Below are 19,626 nucleotides of genomic sequence, written 5' to 3'. Positions count from 1 at the left end.
CGGGGGCGGGGGGTGCCGAGGGGGCTGGGCGGGGGTCTCCAGCGGTGGGGATGGAGAGCTCTATCTATCTCTCCGATTTGACCCGGTAGCGCAGGACCAGATAGGCCAGGAGCCGGAGGGCCAGGAAGAAGACCCCCAGCACGAGGAAATCCAGATAGAGCCGGGCGTCCTCCACGTCCAGCTCCTGCAGGATGCGGCTGGGCTGCTGGAAGGGGCAGAAGCTGACCGGGCAGGACAGGTCCGCCCGCCCCATCCCGTAGATGGTCAGGATCACGCCCTCGAAGCCGTACCTGAGCGTGGGAGAGTCGGTCGGTCAGTCAATCGGATTTAATAATAATAATAATAATAATAATAATGGCATTTACTAAGCGCTTACTATGAGCAAGGCACTGTTCTAAGCGCTGGGGAGGTTACAGGGTGATCAGGTTGTCCCACATGGGGCTCACAGTCTTCATTCCCATTTTACAGATGAGGTCACCGAGGCCCAGAGAAGTGAAGCGACTGGCCCAAAGTCACACAGCTGCCAATTGGCGGATTTGAACCCGTGACCTCTGACTCCAAAGCCCGGGCTCTTTCCACTGAGCCAGGCTGCTTTACTGAGCGCTTACCCAGTGCAGAGCACTGGACTGAGCGCTCGGGAGAGGACAGTAAAGCGATATAACAGGCACGCTCCCTGCCCACAGTGAGCTTACAGTCTAGAGGGGGAGACAGATGTTAATAGAAATAAATTACAGATGTGGACAAAAGTCGTGCGGGGCTGGGAGGGGGGAATGAATAATGATAATAATAATAATGATGGCATTTATTAAGCGCTTACTATGTGCAAAGCACCATTCTAAGCACTGGGGAGGTTCAAGGTGATCAGGTTGTCCCACATGGGGCTCACAGTCTTAATTCCCATTTTACAGATGAGGTCACCGAGGCCCAGAGAAGTGAAGCAACTGGCCCAAAGTCACACAGCTGCTAATTGGCAGAGCCGGGATTTGAACCCATGACCTCTGACTCCAAAGCCCGGGCTCTTTCCACTGAGCCAGGCTGCTTTACTGAGCGCTTACCGAGTACAGAGCACTGGACTGAGCGCTCGGGAGAGGACAGTAAAGCGATATAACAGGCACGCTCCCTGCCCACAGCGAGCTTACAGTCTAGAGGGGGAGACATATGTTAATAGAAATAAATTACAGACGTGGACAAAAGTCGTGCGGGGCTGGGAGGGGGGAATGAATAATGATAATAATAATAATGATGGTATTTATTAAGTGCTTACTATGTGCAAAACACCGTTCTAAGCACTGGGAAGGTTACAAGGTGATCAGGTTGTCCCACGTGGGGCTCACAGTCTTAATCCCCATTTTACAGATGAGGTAACTGAGGTCCAGAGAAGTGAAGTGACTGGCCCAAAGTCACACAGCTGCCAATTGGTGAAGCCAGGATTTGAACCCATGACCTCTGACTCCAAAGCCCGGGGTCTTTCCACTGAGCCAGGCTGCTTTACTGAGCGCTTACCGAGGGCAGAGCACTGGACTGAGCGCTCGGGAGAGGACAGTAAAGCGATATAACAGGCACGCTCCCTGCCCACAGCGAGCTTACAGTCTAGAGGGGGAGGCAGATGTTAATAGAAATAAATTACAGACGTGGACAAAAGTCGTGTGGGGCTGGGAGTGGGGAATGAATAATGATAATAATAATAATGATGGCATTTATTAAGTGCTTACTATGTGCGAAGCACCGTTCTAAGCGCTGGGGAGGTTACAAGGTGATCAGGTTGTCCCACAGGGGGCTCACAGTCTTAATCCCCATTTTACAGATGAGGTAACTGAGGCACAGAGAAGTTCAGTGACTTGCCCAAAGTCACACAGCTGACAATTGGCAGAGCGAGGATTTGAACCCATGACCACTGACTCCAAAGCCCGGGCTCTTTCCACTGAGCCACGCTGCTTCTCTACAGTGAAATCAGGGAGACGCAGAAGGGAGAGGGAGAAGAGGAAAGGAGGGCTTAGTCAGGGAAGACCACTTGGAGGAGAGATGGGCCTGGCTCCGCCACTTAGCTGTGTGACTCTGGGCAAGTCACTTAACTTCTCTGGGCCTCAGTTACCTCACCTGTAAAATGGGGATGAAGACTGTGAGCCCCACATGGGACAACCTGATCACCTTGTATCCCCCCAGCGCTTAGAACAGGGCTTTGCACATAGTAAGCGCTTAACAAATGCCATCATTATTATTATTATTTAAATGGGGTTGCGGGGGGAGAGTCATTATCAGATTTAAGGAGGGAGGGAAAGGAGGGCTTAGACACGGGACACCCCTGACTGAGGGGTCAGCCAAGGCACCGGCCCCCGAGAGCCCATCTGCCTGGGCTGTGAGCCCACTGTTGGGTAGGGACTGTCTCTATATGTTGCCAACTTGTACTTCCCAAGCGCTTAGTACAGTGCTCTGCACACAGTAAGTGCTCAATAAATATGATTGATTGATTGGCCCCAGAGAGAATCACAGAGAAGCCCCAAGTCAGCTTTCAGCAGAGAAAACAAGTAGCCCGGTGCCAAGCTAATTAGCATTTTTCTTCATTAATCAAGGCTGCTCCCATCTCCATATTCACTTAAAGCTAAAAGAGTGTGGCACATACAGAGCTTAGGGAGTCGTTTGGTTTTCTTTGTGATCACTTAGTCGCTGATGAATCGGCAAACTCATAACCGGCCCTCATTTCCTCTTCTACAACTCCCTTCTGTGTCACCCTTGCACTTGGAGCTGCACCTTTAATTCATCCTACCTTCTGCCCCGCAGCTATATATGTATATAAGTAAATATATAAATAATTAATGTATATATATATGCATATATATATATATATACACATGTCCACAATTTACTTATTTATATTAATGACCGTCTCCTGCCCTAGGCTGTCAGCTCCTTGTGGACAGGGTAGGTGTCTAACCAACTCTGTTACGTTGTCCTCTCCCAAGCGCTCAGTGCAGTGCTGTGCCCACAATAAACATCCGCCAACCCAGCTCTCTTCCTCCCTTCAAAGCCCTACTGAGAGCTCACCTCCTCCAAGAGGCCTTCCCGGACTGAGCCCCCTTTTTCCTCTCCTCCTTCCCCTCCCCACAGCACCTGTATATATGTTTGTACAGATTCATTACACTATATATTTACTATTCTATTTAATTTGGTAATGATAATAATAATAATAATAATAATGATATTTATTAAGCGCTTACTATGTGCAAAGCACTGTTCTAAGCACTGGGGAGGTTACAAGGTGATCAGGTTGTCCCCCTGGGGGGCTCACAGTCTCAATCCCCATTTTACAGATGAGGGAACTGGGGCCCAGAGAAGTTAAGTGACTTGCCCAAAGTCACACAGCTGACAATTGGAGGAGCCGGCATTTGAACCCATGACCTCTGACTCCAAAGCCCGGGCTCTTTCCACTGAGCCACGCTGTTTCTCCAAATGATGTGCATTTAGCTTTAATTCTATTTGTTCTGACGACTTGACACCTGTCCACATGTTTTGTTCCGTTGTCTGTCTCCCCCTTCTAGACTGTGAGCCTGCTGTTGGGTAGGGACCGTCTCTATATTTTGCCAACTTGTACTTCCCAAGCGCTTAGTCCAGTGCTCTGCACACAGCAAGCGCTCAATAAATACATTTGAATGAATAAGCGCTCAATAAAGACGACCAAATGAATAAGCGCTCAATGAATACGCTTGATTGATTGATGGAGAGGAACTAAACGAATAGGTGAGAACCCGAAAGCCAGTTGCCCAACTGAGGCACCCGAGTCAGGGTGGCTAGAGAAAATAAAGGAACGAGTCAGTTGTTGGGTCTCCTCTTCAGGCTGTGACCCAGAGAATCCACCCAGGACCAGTAAGCGCTCAATAAATGATGATGATGATGACCGCAAGACGGTTGCTTCATTGGGTCAGCTGAGTTTAAACAGACAGACTCGAGCAGAATGGGATTAGGGCCGGATTGGTGGAAAGAGCTTATCCCCTCTTGACTTTCAGTCACCTTGCCCCGCTCCTCGCCTCGCTCCTCTCTTACTATCGGTCAATCAATCGATCGTATTTATTGAGCGCTTACTGTGTGCAGAGCACTGGACTAAGCGCTTGGGAAGTCCAAGTTGGCAACATATAGAGACGGTTCCTACCCAACAGTGGGTTCACAGTCTAGAAGGGGGAGACAGAGAACAAAACCAAACATACTAACAAAATAAAATAAATAGAATAGATATGTACAAGTAAAATAAATAAATAGAGTAATAAATATGTACAAACATATATACATATATACAGGTGCTGTGGGGAAGGGAAGGAGGTAAGATGGGGGAATGGAGAGGGGGAGGAGGGGGAGAGGAAGGAAGGGGCTCAGGCTGGGAAGGCCTCCTGGAGGAGGTGAGCTCTCAGTAAGGCCTTGAAGGGAGGAAGAGAGCTAGCTTGGCGGATGGGCGGAGGGATTGGGGGCATTCCGGGCCCGGGGGATGACGTGGGCCGGGGGTGATGGCGGGACGGGCGAGAACGAGGTACGGGGAGGAGATTAGCGGCGGAGAAGCGGAGGGTGCGGGCTGGGCTGGAGAAGGAGAGAAGGGAGGTGAAGAACCCAGCCCACATATTTTGCTCCTCTCTGTACCTCGATCTCGTCTGTCTGGCTGACGACCTCTCTCTCTAGTCGTTCATTTGTTCATTCAATCGTATTTATTGAGCGCTTACTGTGTGCAGGGCACTGTACTAAGCGCTTGGGAAGTCCAAGTTGGCAACACACAGAGACGGTCCCTACCCAACAGTGGGCTCACAGTCCAGCCTCTGACCTGAAACGCCGTCCCCCCTCATATGCGAAAGACAATGACTCTTATTGAAGACACATCTCCTCCAAGTGGCCTTCCCTGACTGAGCCCTCCTTTCTTCATTCATTCGTTCAGTCGTACTTATTGAGCTTATTCAGCGCTTAGAACAGTGCTCTGCACCCAGTAAGCGCTTACTAAATGCCATCATTATTATTATTACTGAGCGCTCACTGGGTGCAGAACACTGGACTAAGCGCTAGGTACAAATTGGCAACGTATAGAGACGGTCCCTGCCCAACAACGGGCTCACAGTCTAGAAGGGGGAGACGGACAACAAAACAAGTAGACAAGTGTCAATACTATCGGAATAAATAGGATTATAGCTATATATGCATCATTAATAAGAGTGGATATGTACAAATAAAATAAAGTAATAAATATGCAGGAATACATACAAGTGCTGTGGGGAGGGGAAGGGAGTAGGGCATGTGGGGGGCGACGGGGAGGGGATCGCTTAGTACAGTGTGTGGCACATAAGTGTTCAATAAACACCACAACTATTATTATTATAGCCCTGCTATTCGGTTTCACCCAATCCTCCCAAGCTTCCAGAAAGAGAAGCCATGTGACTTAGTGGAAAGAAGTCGGGACTGGCCATGAGGAAACAGGGGTTCTTACCCCAGACCCGCAACTTACCTGTCGGGTGACTTTGGGCAAGTGACTTCACTTCGCTGGGCCTCAGTTTCCTCATCTATAAAATGGGGATTCATCACCTGCTCTCCCTCCCCCTTTGTCTGTGAGCCCTATGTGCGAATGATTGGATTCACTGCATCCACCTCAGTGTCTAGCGCACACGGAACACACAGTGAGAGCATAACAAACACCCAGATGTAATAATAATAATAATGATGATGATGGCATCTATTAAGCGCTTACTATGTGCAAAGCACTGTGTTCTAAGCGCTGGCGGGGGATACAAGGTGATCAGGTTGTCCCACGTGGGGCTCACAGTCTTCATCCCCATTAATCCCTGAGGGAACTGAGGCGCAGAGAAGTGAAGTGACTTGCCCAAAGCCACACAGCTGACAATTGGCGGAGCGGGGATTTGAACCCATGACCACTGACTCCACAGCCCGTACTCTTTAATAATAATAATAATAATGATGGTACTTGTTAAGCGCTTACTATGTGCAAAGCACTGTTCTAAGCGCTGGGGGGATACAAGGTGGTCAGGTTGTCCCATGTGAGGCTCACTGTCTTCATCCCCATTTTACAGAAGAGGGAACTGAGGCCCAGAGAAGCGAAGTGGCTTGCCCAAAGTCACACAGCTGACAAGTGCAGCAGCGTGGCTCGGTGGAAAGAGCCCGGGCTTTGGAGTCCGAGGTCATGGGTTCGAATCCCGGTCCCACCACAAGTCTGCTGTGTGACCTTGGGCAAGTCACTTAACTTCTCTGAGCCCGTTACCTCATCTGTAAAAATGGGGATTAAGACTGAGAGCCCCACGTGGGACAACTTGATCACACTGCATCCCCCCCAGCGCTTAGAACAGTGCTCTGCACAGAGTAAGTGCTTAACAAATGCCATCATTATTATTATTATTATTAGGTGGCGGAGCTGGGATTTGAACCCATGACCTCTGACTCCAAAGCCCGGGTTCTTTCCACTGAGCCATGCTGCTTCTCCAGTATCATGATGACGATTATTTTTTTACCATTATTATCCTTGAGAACTCCCTCTGGACCGAGCCTTTGTTCGGTCCAGCACTGTGTGGAAATAAACTGAGTCTGTCCGTCTCTTCTGCTGGGGTGCCAATCCCTAGAAGGCAGAGACTGTGTCTTTTGTTTCTAGTGGCCTCTCTCAAGGACTCTGCGGTGCCACACCCAAGAGGTGCCCAGGAGGTGCCCAATAAATACCAATGATGGTTGAGGCAATAGGCGGGAGAGGGGAGGGCAGACAGGGAGGGCGGGGTGGGGCAGGGCGGGGAGCCTGACCTGACGTAGGAGAGGTAGGAGCTCCACTGCAGGTATGTTGGGATGGTTTTGAAGCTGACGAAGAAGCCGGAGAAGAGGAGGACCGGGATGGCCGTGACAGGTCCCACGAAGGTGGCCACCTGGTAGGGGAAGCCGTCAGAACGGCACGGGGAGCCTCCCGCCCTCACCCCTTGCCGCCTTGTTTTGCCGTCTGTCTCCCCCTTCTAGACTGTGACCCCACTGTTGGGTAGGGACCGTCTCTAGATGTTGCCAACTTGGACTTCCCAAGCGCTTAGTACAGTGCTCTGCACACAGTAAGTGCTCAATATCAATCTGTCACCAAATCCTTCGTAGCGCCGCTAAAACCTTCTCTTTCCTCTCCATCCTAACTGCGACCATGCTGATGCAAGCATGTATCCTATCCTGCCTTGACTACTGCATAAGACTGTGAGCCCCCCATGGGACAACCTGATCACCTTGTAACCTCCCCAGCGCTTAGAACAGTGCTTTGCACATAGTAAGTGCTTAACAAATGCCATTATTATTATTATTATTATTAATAAATACAATTGAATGAATGAATGAACCCCTACACACGGTTGCGTGGGTGACCCGCACGCTCCCTGGGACCCTCACCGTACCTCCATCTCATCTACCTCGCCGCCGACCCCTCGCCCACGTCCCACCTTTGGCCCGGAACGCCCTCCCTCCTCATATCTGACAGGCAATGACCCTCCCCAACTTCAAAGCCTTCCTCCAGGAGGCCTTCCCTGATTAAGCCCCCCTTTCCTCTTCTCCCACTCCCTTCTATGTCACCCTAACCCGCTCCCTTTATCCAGCCCCACAGCACTTACGTCCACATCTGCCATTTATTCATTCCTATTAATGTCTGCCTCCCTCTCTCGACCGTAAGCTCGTTGCGGGCAGGGAATGTCTGTCATCGTTCTATTGTACTCACCCAAGTGCGTAGTCCGGTGCTCTGCCCGCAGTAAGCGCTCAATAAATACGACTGAATGACCGAATGCTGACTCCTCGCCGTCCCCATCGGCCCCCCATTCATTCATTCATTCGATCGTATTTATTGAGCGCTTACTGTGTGCAGAGCACTGGACTAAGCGCTTGGGAAGTCCAAGTTGGCAACATCTAGAGATGGTCCCTACCCAACAGTGGGCTCACAGTCTAGAAGGGGGAGACGGACAACAAAACGAAGCGTATTAACAAGATAAAATAAATAGAATAAATATGTACAAATAAAATAGAGTAATAAATACATATATACAGGTGCTGTGGGGAGGGGAAGGAGGTAAGGCGGGGGGATGGGGAGGGGGAAAGGAAGAAGGGGGCTCAGTCTGGGAAGGCCCCCTCTCCTCACCTGCAGGGAGTTGGAGGCCGCGCCAATGAGTAGCCCCAAGGACTGGGCTACAAGAGCGGTGGCCGTGGCCAGGGCAGAGAAGAGCAGGAAGCGGGTGGCCTCGGGGGGTTGGCTCGTCATCCAGTACACGATGCTACAGTAGGCGATGGGACACACTACCTGGGGAGAGGGGGGATGAGGAAGGGATGGGGGGTATCGACAGCAGCTCCAACCCCTCCCTCCGCAAACCCTGAAGTTAGACACCCAACCACCCCAGCCTCTGCCTGGAGACCTGGGATGACTGGGGTGTTTCTGTCCATCTGGGTTGTGGTGCCAAGGCCTGGAGGTTGGACTGGGGGTGGGATGAGGCTGACCTTCCCGTGACTTCATCCTGACCTTCCCAGGAAGTGGACCACATCAAGAGTGAGCCCGTTGTGGGGTAGGGACCGTCTCTATATGTTGCTGAATTGTACTTCCCAAGCACTCAGTACAGTGATCTGCATACGGTAAGTGCCCAATAAATATGATTTAATAATAATAATGGCATTTATTAAGCGCTTACTATGTGCAAAGCACTGTTCTAAGCGCTAGGGAGGTTACTAGGTGATCAGGTTGTCCCACAGGGGGCTCACAGTCAATCCCCATTTTACAGATGAGGGAACTGAGGCGCAGAGAAGCGAAGTGACTTGCCCAAAGTCACACAGGTGACAACTGGTGGAGGTGGGATTTGAACCCATGACCACTGACTCCAAAGCCCGGGTTCTTTCCACTGAGCCACGTTGCTTCTCTGAATGAATAAATGAATGAATGAGAGCCAGGGTGCACCTGTCCCCTCAGCTCCCAGGGCCTGACGGTCAGTGCCTCTGCCAGGCTTTCCTCTTCTCCCACTCCCTTCCGCGGAGCCCTGACTCGCTCCCTTCATTCATTCCCCCCTCCTAGCCCCACGGCACTCTTCAATCGTATTTATTGAGCGCTTACTGTGTGCAGAACACTGTACTAAGCGCTTGGGAATACAGTTACTTGTACTTATCTGTATCATGTCCATATCACAGTCTTCTAGACTGTGAGCCCACTGTTGGGTAGGGACCGTCTCTATATGTTGCCAACTTGTACTTCCCAAGCGCTTAGTACAGTGTTCTGCACACAGTAAGCGCTCAATAAATATGAATGATTGATTGATCTGTAATTTATTGATTTCTCTTACTGTCCGCCTCCCCCTCTAGACTGTAAGTTCATTGTGGGTGGGGAATGCACCTGTTGGGAGAATAAGGACTCTCCCAAGCCCTTATTCCGGGCTCTGCACACAGCAAACGCTCATTAATACGATTGAATAATAATAATAATATTGATGGCATTTGTTAAGCGCCTACTATGTGCAAAGCACTGTTCTAAGCACTAGGGACTGTCTCTATATGTTCCCAACTTGTACTTCTCAAGCGCTTAGTACAGCGCTCTGCACACAGTAAGCGCTCAATAAATACGATTGATGATGATGATGATGGGGAGGATACAAGGTGATCGGGTTGTCCCACGGGGGGGCTCACAGTCTTCATCCCCATTTTCCAGATGAGGTCACTGAGGCACAGAGAAGTTAAGTGACTTGCCCAAAGTCACCCGGCTGACAATGGGCGGAGCCGGGATGAATAGGCCTCAGCTCTCCCTCTCTCCCCCAGGGTGGAGACGAAGAGGACTGACCTGGAAGGGAACATCAGCCATTGTCTTGGCCAGGTAGTACGCTTTGAGGCTGTACCAGTAGTTGAGATGTTCGCGCATGAAGACGGCCATCTCCAGCGGGACTGGAAGGGAGACGGAGCCGGTCGGGAGACCCGCCCGGGAATCCTGCCGCACCCCGCCCCACCGCCCGGCCTCGGGACCTGGACCCCGGGGCCCGGCCGGGCCCGCTGGGCGACTCACAAGTGAGGACGGTGGGCATGAGGGCGGCGAACATGAGGAAGAGCATGGAGAAGAAGAGGCAGCCAGTATTGTTGAAGACTTTGCCGGCGTCGTCGCCGATGTGCAGGTAGAGCAGGCCGATGAGGACGCCGATGAGCACGTGGGACATGAACCGCAGGTGTGTGAGCACCTGGAGGGCACATGAACCGCAGGTGTGTGAGCACCTGGAGGGCCCGGGGGACGGGGGAAGCAACACACCGGTGTTTATCGGAGGGCAGGAAGGGAGGTGGGACAACAGCTGCTCCAAGAATGGGGGAAGGGACTTAGGTGTCCCGAGACACCCATGAGGAGCAGGGTGGGATTCCCTCCACCCCCCACAAACCTCGCATTCATTCAGTCAGCCATATCTGCTGAGCCCTTACAGCGTGCAGAGCACTGTACTAAGCGCTCCGGAGAGTACAGGACGACAACAGTAAACAGACACGTTCCCCGCAGGCCCAGGCGCTGCCCCGGCCTCTAGCCCCGGCCCCTCACCGTGTCCCTGAGGATGGACAGGAAGGTTCTCTTGAAGAGGATGCAGAACTGCGTGAGGGTACTGGTGGCAAAGGTGTGGCTTTCGATGTGGTCCACTTCCTGGGGAGGTCGGGAGGAGGTCAGGGGAAGGTCGGCCTCACCCAACCCCTAGTCCGGCCTCCAGCCCTCGGCACCCCAACCCGGGGGAACCGAGGCCCCTCTGCCCCAGTCATCTCAGGGCTCCAGAAACTCTCTTGTCCACTGGCCGCCTGGCCCCCGGGGTCAGCCTGGGGCTTCAGTCCAGGTGCCCATGGCACTTCCTTGCTCACCGTGGGGCGCGGGGGGCAGGGGGTGTTGGTATCGCCATGCCCTGGGCTGCCCTTCTTCTCCGCCGTGGTGCACAGTCCATTCTGAACCGCCCGGAAGAGCAGGGGATTCAAGTCGCCATACTCGCCCGATGCCACTTCGATGACTGGGGACCGTGGGGAGGAGAAGAAGTTCAGACACACATACATTCTCTCTCTCTCTCTCACACACACACACACACACACACACACTCTCTCTCACACACACACACACACACACACAAACACACACGCACACAAGTACACAGAAACACAGATCCAGCCCCGCTCTGAGCCTGGAGAAGGCCTTGAGTTCATAATAGTAATGGCATTCGTCCCCCTCTCCATCCCCCCATCTTACCTCCTTCCCTTCCCCACAGCACCTGTATATATGTATATATGGTTGTACATATTTATTACTCTATTTATTTATTTATTTATTTATTTTACTTGTACATTTCTATCCTATTTATTTTATTTTGTTGGTATGTTTGGTTCTGTTCTCTGTCTCCCCCTTTTAGACTGTGAGCCCACTGTTGGGTAGGGACTGTCTCTATGTGTTGCCAATTTGTACTTCCCAAGCGCTTAGTACAGTGCTCTGCACATAGTAAGCGCTCAATAAATACGATTGATTGATTGATTAATAATAATAATAATAATGGCATTTGTTAAGCACTTACGATGTGCAAGGCACTGTTCATCATCATCATCATCATCATCATCATCATCAACCGTATTTATTGAGTGCTTACTATGTGCAGAGCACTGTACTAAGTGCTTGGGAAGTACAAATTGGCAACATAGAGAGACAGTCCCTACCCAACAGTGGGCTCACAGTCTAAAAGGGGGAGACAGAGAACTAAACCAAACATACTAACAAAATAAAATAAATAGGATAGATATGTACAAGTAAAATAAATAAATAAATAAATAGAGTAATGAATATGTACAACCATATATACAAGCACTGGGGGGGGATACAAGGTGATCAGGTTGTCCCGCGTGGGGCTCACAGTCTTAATCCCCATTTTACGGATGAGGTAACTGAGACTCGGAGAAGTTAAGCGTTTACTACGCGCAAAGCATACTCCTCTGCCTCTCCAGCCCACCCAGCCCCGGCAGGATCGGCCTGCGGCCACTCACTGAAATCGGCCGGGTTGTGGTAGGTGGGGCAGTGCAGGCCCAGCCCTTTCAGATAGGGGATCAGGTTGGTGACCCCCCCTTTGAAGATGCACTGGCCTTGGCTCAAGATGTACAGCTGCAGCGGGCGGGTTGTAAGGGAGGAAGAGAGAAGGGGGGAAGTGTTGGTAAGAGCCGAGGAGCGAGTGGGTCTACCCACCCTCCGCCCCCTTCTCCCTCCCGCCAGGGCCGCTGGGGTGGGCACTACCCACCTCTGTGCCCTTCAGGTCTGGAGAGGAGTCCCCGGTGCCCTGCACACAGCTCTCTCTGTCGATGCCAGGGCACAGTGAGGGGCCCTGCCCAGCTCCCCCTCCGCCCCGGCCCCGCTGCACCCGGCGGGAGGTCTGAGCCCTGCCCCTTCCCCGGGTCCCCCCGGGGCCCCACGGATGCCCCCGGCCCGACCTTGTCAAACATCTCGAAGAGCTTGGCGCTGGGCTGGTGGATGGTGCAGATGATGGTGCGGCCCCCCTGGGCCAGGGACTTCATGAGGGACACTACCTGGAAGCAGGACGCGCTGTCCAGGCCACTGCCCGAGGGAAGCGGAGGCAGGCAGGTGAGGGGAAGGGCACTCCATGCCCCTTACTTCTCTCCGCCCAGGACCGGCTTCGCGTGGGCCCCAACCGGCGACCCCGGCTCTGCGCCTGGAGCTCGGGACGGACGGACGGACGCTCTAGGGGGTCGTGAGGGGAGGCAGTTGCCGTACCTGGTGGGCTCGTCAAAGAACATGACGGGAGGGTTGTTGACCAGCTCCAGGGCGATGGCCAGGCGCTTTCGCTGCCCTCCGGAGAGCAACCCGGTGCGTGTACGCGAACAGTCCAGCAGGCCCAGCGCCGTCAGGATCTCCGTCACCTGGAAGCCCCCCGACCCGCCTCGCCGTCAGTCCGGAGACCTGCGGCCGCCCCTCCTCGAACCTCACACCCTGGATCTCCGGGCCCGCATCACTCCTCCCCGCCACCTCCCACCCCCGCCATTCCCAAAGCTGGGCAGAGAGTTAAAGGGGGTGATGGGGATTTCGGTGCAATAATAATAACGATGGCATTTATTAAGCGCTTACTTCTTCCTCCCTTCAAGGCCCTGCTGAGAGCTCACCTCCTCCAGGAGGCCTTCCCAGACTGAGCCCCTTCCTTCCTCTCCCCCTCGTCCCCCTCTCCATCCCCCCCATCTTACCTCCTTCCCTTCCCCACAGCACCTGTATATATGTTTGTACATATTTATTACTCTATTTATTTATTTATTTGTACATATCTATTCTATTTATTTTATTTTGTTAGTATGTTTGGTTTTGTTCTCTGTCTCCCCCCTTTTAGACTGTGAGCCCACTGTTGGGTAGGGACTGTCTCTATATGTTGCCAATTTGTACTTCCCAAGTGCTTAGTACAGTGCTCTGCACATAGTAAGCGCTCAATAAATACGATTGATGATGATGATGATGCCAAGCACCGTTCTAAGCGCGGGGGAGGTTACAAGGTGATCGGGTTGTCCCACAGGGGGCTCACAGTCTTCATCCCCATTTTACAGTTGAGGGAACTGAGGCCCAGAGAAGTGACTTGCCCAAAGTCACACAGCAGACCGTTGGCGGAGCCGGGATTTGAACCCATGACCTCTGACTCCAAAGCCCGGGCTCCTTCCACTGAGCCACGCTGCTTCCGTCCACTCACCAACTCCTTCTTGACTTCCAGTTTTTCATTCAGCTTCAGGTTGGCGGAGACCTGGAGTCCGAGAGTCGGGGCGGGTTGGGACGTGGCGGGGACCCGTGGCGGTGGGGGTCACTGGGATGGGACAGCTCACTTTGGGGGACCGACAGGGGCTGGGGGGCAGGAGGGAGGGAGCTTGGGGTGGCAGGGAGAGGGTGGGCGGAAGGAGAGGGTTTGGGGATGGAAGGGAGGAAGAGAGCAGGGGTGGGGACGTACCATCATGGCCTCGAGCACGGTGAGATGGGGAAGCAGCATGTCGTCCTGCATGATGTAACACGACATCTTGCGGAAGGTGCGCAGCTCCCGGGGCCTCCCGTTCACCAGGATCTGCCCCTTCATGCCTGACTCCCTGGGCAGGGCGGAGAGGGGCGGGGAAGGACGCTGGGAGAGAGGGGCCCTAGACGGGTCCCCAACTCGTCCCCCACCAGGCCGCAGCCCGCCCCGCCCCTCTGGGGGGCTGACTCTAACACCACCGCTAGGACCTGCCCAAGACCCCTGACTCCAAGAGAGACCGGGACCTCCCCTATCAAGGTGGACCAGTACCTGCCCAAGACCCCCCGCCCCGGGACTGACCGGGGGCTCTGCACCGAGGCAGACCAGTACCTGTCCAAGACACCTCCAGTCTGGGACTGACTGGGACCTCCCCCACTGACACAGAGCGGTACCTGCCCAAGACCCCCGCCTCCGGGCCTGACCGGATCCTCCTCCACCGTTACGGACCGGTACCTGCCTAAGACCGTCCCCCGGGGCTGACCGGGACCTCCCCCAGGACCCCCAACTGGGACAGCCCAGTTCCTGCCCAAACCCTTCCCTTCTGGGACTGACGGGGTGCGGGGGGAGTCTCCCCCAGGTCCCCCCGTCAGGATAGACCAATACCCACCCAAAACACCGCCCCCCGGCACCTCCCCCAGCATCCCACCGGGATAGACCTCTACGTCACCTAAGCCCCCCGCAACACCAGTATCCACTGGTACCTCTCCCAGCCCTCCCACTGGGGCTGAGCTGTACCTCCTCCAAGTCCCCCACCCAGGACTGACCTGTACCTCCCTAGCCCCCTCCTCCACCAGGATCTAGCTCTATTTCTATTTATTCTGACGACTTGACACCTGTCCACATGTTTCGTTCTGTCGTCTGTGTCCCCCTTCTAGGCCGTGAGCCCGTTGGTGGGTAGGGACCATCTCTATATGTTGCCAACTTATACCTCCCAAGTGCTTGGTACAGTGCTCTGCGCACAGCGCTCAATAAATACGACTGACTGAATTCATTAATTAACCTGTGTCTCCCCCAGCCCCCCAACCGGGAATGACCTCATCTCCCCTACCCCTGGTACCTCACCCGGACTAACCTGTACCCCGCGAGGATGTTCATGAAGGTGGACTTGCCGGCGCCGGAGGGGCCCATGATGCCGATAAGCTCCCTGCGGGAGAACTTGCCGGACAGACACTTGAGTAGGGTCTTGTACCCTGGGGGAGCCGTCGGGGCGCAGGGAGGGTGAGGAGGAGGAGGAAGAGGAGGGAAATCAGGACGAGGAGGAGGAGGAAGAGGAGGGAAATCAGGACCGGAGAAAATGCCAGCTCCAACTCCAGCCCTCCTCGGCACCCGGACCAATGCCCCCTGTGTCAGGGGTCATGGCGGGGGGATGATGACCCTGAAATCCCACCCCTGATTTTCCTGGCCCTGACAGTCCAGGGGGTTTGGGATAAGCCGGTCGAGCCCTCTGCCCCCACCGCCGAGCTGGGAACCAGGATGCCTGGATTCCCTCTCCGGGCTTCGATCTCCCTCACTGCGGAGGGGCGGTCCAGGCCTAACTCCCCTCTCGTCCGTTCAATCTTATTTGTCGAGCGCTTATTACCCTCCACACTCCTTGCCACCCCCGGGGATCCCAGAGGGGGAATCCAGTGGCCCCACTCGGGCCCCCGGCATCCCAGCTCCCCACACTTGGGCACCAGGCCCAGCCCAACCCAAGGAACAGCCTGTCCCGGGTAGGCCCCGCTCCGGGGACCAGGTTGGAGGGATGGAGGGAGGGAAGGAAGGAAGGATGGAGGGAGGGATGGAGGGTGGGATGGAGGGAGGGATGGAGGGTGAGATGGAAGGTTGTGGGGGAACCAGGCCCCTTACCCCTCTTGCGCCAACAGGGCCCTTCGCGCACGGAGTAGCTGAGCTCCACGAACTCCACGTCCACGGCCGAGCGTTTGGGCAGGTGGGAGAAGCGCTGGGCCTCGGTGATGTGGTTCTCCACCTTCTTCAGGTGCGTGGTGAGCAGCGGGGGGTCCGCGGGGGCCGCCGCCGCCCGCCCCGCCGCCCCTTCCTCTAACCCCACGGCCCCCGCCACGGGGCCCGGCCCGGGGCCGGGGCCAGGGCCAGGGCCAGGGCCAACGCCGCCCGCCTCCAGGGCCTTCTCCGCCATCGCCGCCCTGGGAGGGGGGGGAAGGGGGAGAAGGGGCGAGCTGGGGACCCCCGACACACCTGCCTCTTTCTTCCCCTCCCTCCCTCTCCCCAAGCCAGGCCGGTCCCGGCCCCTCTCCTGCAGACCCCCTTCTGACCCAGCGCCCCCAACCCCAATTCCTCCTCCTGCCCTTCCCAGCTCTCGGGGCAGCTCCCTGCCCCTGCTCCCCTGTCCCCCCTTGTCCCCCTGTCCCCCTGACCCTGTCCCCCTTGTCCCCCTTGTCCCCCTGTCCCTGTTCCCCCTGCCCCCGTCCCCCGTTCCTGTCCCCCTTGTCCCCCGTCCCTGTCCCCCTTGTCCCCCTGTCTCCCTGTCCCCCTTGCCCCCCGTCTCCCTGTCCCCCTACCCCCGTCCCCCTTGTCCCCCTGTCCCCCTACCCCCCCGTCCTCCTGTCCCTGTCCCCCTGTCCCCCGTCTCCCTGTCCCCCTACCCCTTTGTCCCCCTGTCCCCCGTCTCCCTGTCCCCCTACCCCTTTGTCCCCCTGCCCCTGTCCCCCTGTCCCCCCGTCCCCCTGCCTCCTTGTCCCCCTGCCCCTGTCCCCCTACCCCCTTGTCCCCCTGTCCCCCTAGTCCCCCGGTCTACCTGTCCCCCTACCCCATTGTCTCCCTGCCCCCCTTGTCCCCCTGCCCCTGTCCCCCTACCCCCTTGTCCCCCTGTCCCCCTAGTCCCCCGTCTCCCTGTCCCCCTACCCCATTGTTTCCCTGCCCCTGTCCCCCTACCCCCTTGTCCCCCTGTCCCCCTTGTCCCCCCGTCTCCCTGTCCCCCTACCCCCTTGTCCCCCCGTCTCCCTGTCCCCCTACCCCCTTGTCCCCCTGCCCCTGTCCCCCCGTCCCCCTTGTCCCCCCGTCTCCCTGTCCCCCTGTCCCCCCGTCTCCCCGCCCCCGTGTCCCCGGGCGGGGCGGGGCTGGGGTCCGGGGCTCCCCGGGGCCCAGCTCGGCGCCTCCTCTCCCTCCCTGGAAGTGGGCGCACGGCCCGGACCTTGGGAGGGGCGGGGGGGGGGGGGGACGGACAAATGGACCGGGCTCTGTGTGTGTGTGTGTGTGTGTGTGTGTGTGTGTCCCCGTCCCCCTCCCCCGCCCCCATCACCTTGAGGCGCCCCCTCCCCTCCCCTCCCCTCCCCCCCCCGCCCCCCGGCTGAGAGGGTCCGGGGGGGGGGGGATCTGGTGATCTGGTCCTGGTCCCCACCTCCCTTACCTGGCTCCGGCCGCGGTCCCGTGGGGAGGGGCCGGACCGGGACGGGACGGGACGGGACGGGAGAGGAGGAGGAGGAGGACGGACGGACGGACGGACGGACGGAGGATGGAGGGGAGGATGGAGGGGAGGAGGGGAGGAGGGGAGGAGGGGGGTGGATGGAGGGAGGATGGAGGATGGAGGAGGGATGGAGGGAGGATGGAGGGAGGATGGAGGGATGGAGGAGGGATGGAGGGATGGAGGGAGGATGGAGGGAGGGATGGAGGGATGGAGGGAGGATGGAGGGAGGGATGGGAGCCCCCCACCCCCACCCCCGGGCCCCCCGCCCGGTGCCGCAGCCCCCGCTTCCCGGCTCCGGGGGCTCCGATCCCCCGCCCCGCCTCAATCCGGGAGGGCGGCCGGGAGGAGGAGGAGGAGGAGGAGGAGGAGATGGAGGGAGGGGCGGCAGGAAGGCCCGGCGGACGGCTGCGCTCTTTGCTCGGGCCGGGCCGGGCCGGGCCGGCCCCCCCCCCAAGCCCCCGCCCCTCTTAAAGGGCCCGCGCAGTCACAGCCCCCCCCCACCCCCCCCCACCCCAGGCCGCGAGAAGGCGGAGCTGGGCGGGGGGACGGGGGGCTGAAGGGGGGAGGCCACCCCCGTAGCACACTCTCCGCCCCTCACCCACCCTCCTCACCCAGTCATTCAATCCTATTGATTGAGCTTCCTGTCACTCACCCACCCCCTCACCCACCCCTCTCACCCACCCCCCTCACCCACCCCTCTCACCCACCCCCCTCACCCACCCCTCTCACCCACCCCTTCACCCACCCCTTCACCCACCCCCTCACCCATTCTCTTCACCCACACCCTTCCCTCACCCCCCTCACCCACCGCCCTCACCCACCACCCTCACCCATTCATTCATTCATTCATTCATTCAATGGTATTTACTGAGCTTACTGACACCCACCCACCCCCCTCACCCACCCCCTTCACCCCCCCACACCCCTCACCCCCCTCACCCACCCCCTCACTCACTCACCCTCCTCACCCACCATCCTCACCCACCATCGGCCTGCGTTGACCTTGCCCACCCTCTTTCCTCTCCCCAGAAATCCCGCTTCTCCCCCTTCTAGACTGTGAGCCCACTGTTGGGAAGGGACTGTCTCTCTGTGTTACCAACTTGTACTTCCCAAGCGCTTAGTACAGTGCTCTGCACACACAGTAAGCGCTCAATAAATACAATTGATGGAATGAATGAATCTGGGCCCCCAGAGAGCAGGGCAGCCTGCAGGGCCTGGAGGAAGGCCAGGATCGGGGGGGGGGGGGGGGGGGGTCAGCCTGCCTGCTCAACAGAGGGCACACACACACAAAGACAACACACACACACACACACACACACACACACACATGCCCCAACTTGTTCCCCTTCCCCAGCCCTCCTTCTCCAGAACAGGGGTGTCCACACCTGCAAGGTCATGGGAAACACACAGTAATAATAATAATGATAATGGTATTTGTTAAGCACTTACTGTGTGCGAAGTGCTGTTCTAAGCGCTGGGGGTTTACAAGGTGATAATAATAATGGCATTTGTTAAGCACTTACTATGTCCAAAACACTGCTCTATGCGCTGGGGAGGCCACAAGGTGATCAGGTTGTCCCACGTGGGGCTCACAGTCCCAATCCCCATTCTACAGATGAGGGAACTGAGGCCCAGAGAAGTGAAGTGACTTGCCCAAGGTCACACAGCCGACGAGTGGCAGAGCCGGGATTAGAACCTATGACCTCTGACTCCCAAGCCCAGGCTCTTTCCACTGAGCCACACTGCTTCTAGCGTAGCCTGTGAGCCTGTTGTTGGGTAGGGACTGTATCTGCTGCCGAATTGTACTTCCCAAGCGCTTAGTCCAGTGCTCTGCACGCAGTAAGCGCTCAATAAGTAGCATTGAATGGATGACTGACTGATTGACGCAGGTGCCTCGCACCCCCAGCCAGCCTCCCCTCACGGAGACTCCCGCACTCGGGAATCCCCGGGGAAGGCCAGACACGCACGCTGGGTCGATAATTAATGATGGTATTTGTTAAGCACTTACTACGGGCCAAGCACTGTTCAAAGCACTGAGGTTGATACAAGGTGATCAGGTTGTCCCATTTAGGGCTCACAGTCTTCATCCCCATTTTACAGATGAGGGAACTGAGGCCCAGAGAAGTGAAGCGACTTGCCCAAGGTCACCCAGCTGACAGGCGGCGGAGACGAGATTAGAACTCACGACCTCTGACTCCCAAGCCCGGGCTC

General features: G+C 56.2%; 1 protein-coding gene across 1 annotated transcript; it reads right to left on the bottom strand.

Annotated features, from left to right (window-relative positions):
* Positions 1–26: 26 nt before the first annotated feature.
* On the bottom strand, positions 27–17,404 carry ABCG4 (ATP binding cassette subfamily G member 4). Its single transcript, XM_038754163.1, has 15 exons — positions 17,359–17,404; positions 15,840–16,135; positions 15,067–15,184; positions 13,938–14,070; positions 13,686–13,736; positions 12,731–12,876; positions 12,430–12,553; positions 11,992–12,106; positions 10,834–10,976; positions 10,526–10,624; positions 10,013–10,181; positions 9,794–9,894; positions 8,120–8,278; positions 6,769–6,887; positions 27–290 (listed from the first exon to the last, which is right to left on the bottom strand). Exons 2-15 carry the CDS (start codon positions 16,126–16,128, stop codon positions 65–67), a joined length of 1,992 nt encoding a protein of 663 aa, XP_038610091.1. The 5' UTR covers positions 16,129–16,135; positions 17,359–17,404; the 3' UTR covers positions 27–64.
* Between the last annotated feature and the right edge of the window lie 2,222 nt (positions 17,405–19,626).

Source organism: Tachyglossus aculeatus, chromosome 11, assembly GCF_015852505.1.
Source record: "Tachyglossus aculeatus isolate mTacAcu1 chromosome 11, mTacAcu1.pri, whole genome shotgun sequence".
NCBI lineage: Eukaryota > Metazoa > Chordata > Mammalia > Monotremata > Tachyglossidae > Tachyglossus > Tachyglossus aculeatus.
This window is presented reverse-complemented; position numbering and strand designations above follow the sequence as displayed.

Excerpts from the sequence above, each read along its gene's own strand:
- ABCG4 (XM_038754163.1), bottom strand. The coding sequence starts at position 16,128 with ATGGCGGAGAAGGCCCTGGAGGCGGGCGGCGTTGGCCCTGGCCCTGGC. Across the intron at positions 12,877-13,685 it reads TGGAAGTCAAGAAGGAGTTG|GTGACGGAGATCCTGACGGC; the intron begins GTGAGTGGACGG and ends GGGGGCTTCCAG. Across the intron at positions 10,182-10,525 it reads TGTCCATCCTCAGGGACACG|GTGCTCACACACCTGCGGTT; the intron begins GTGAGGGGCCGG and ends TGTGCCCTCCAG.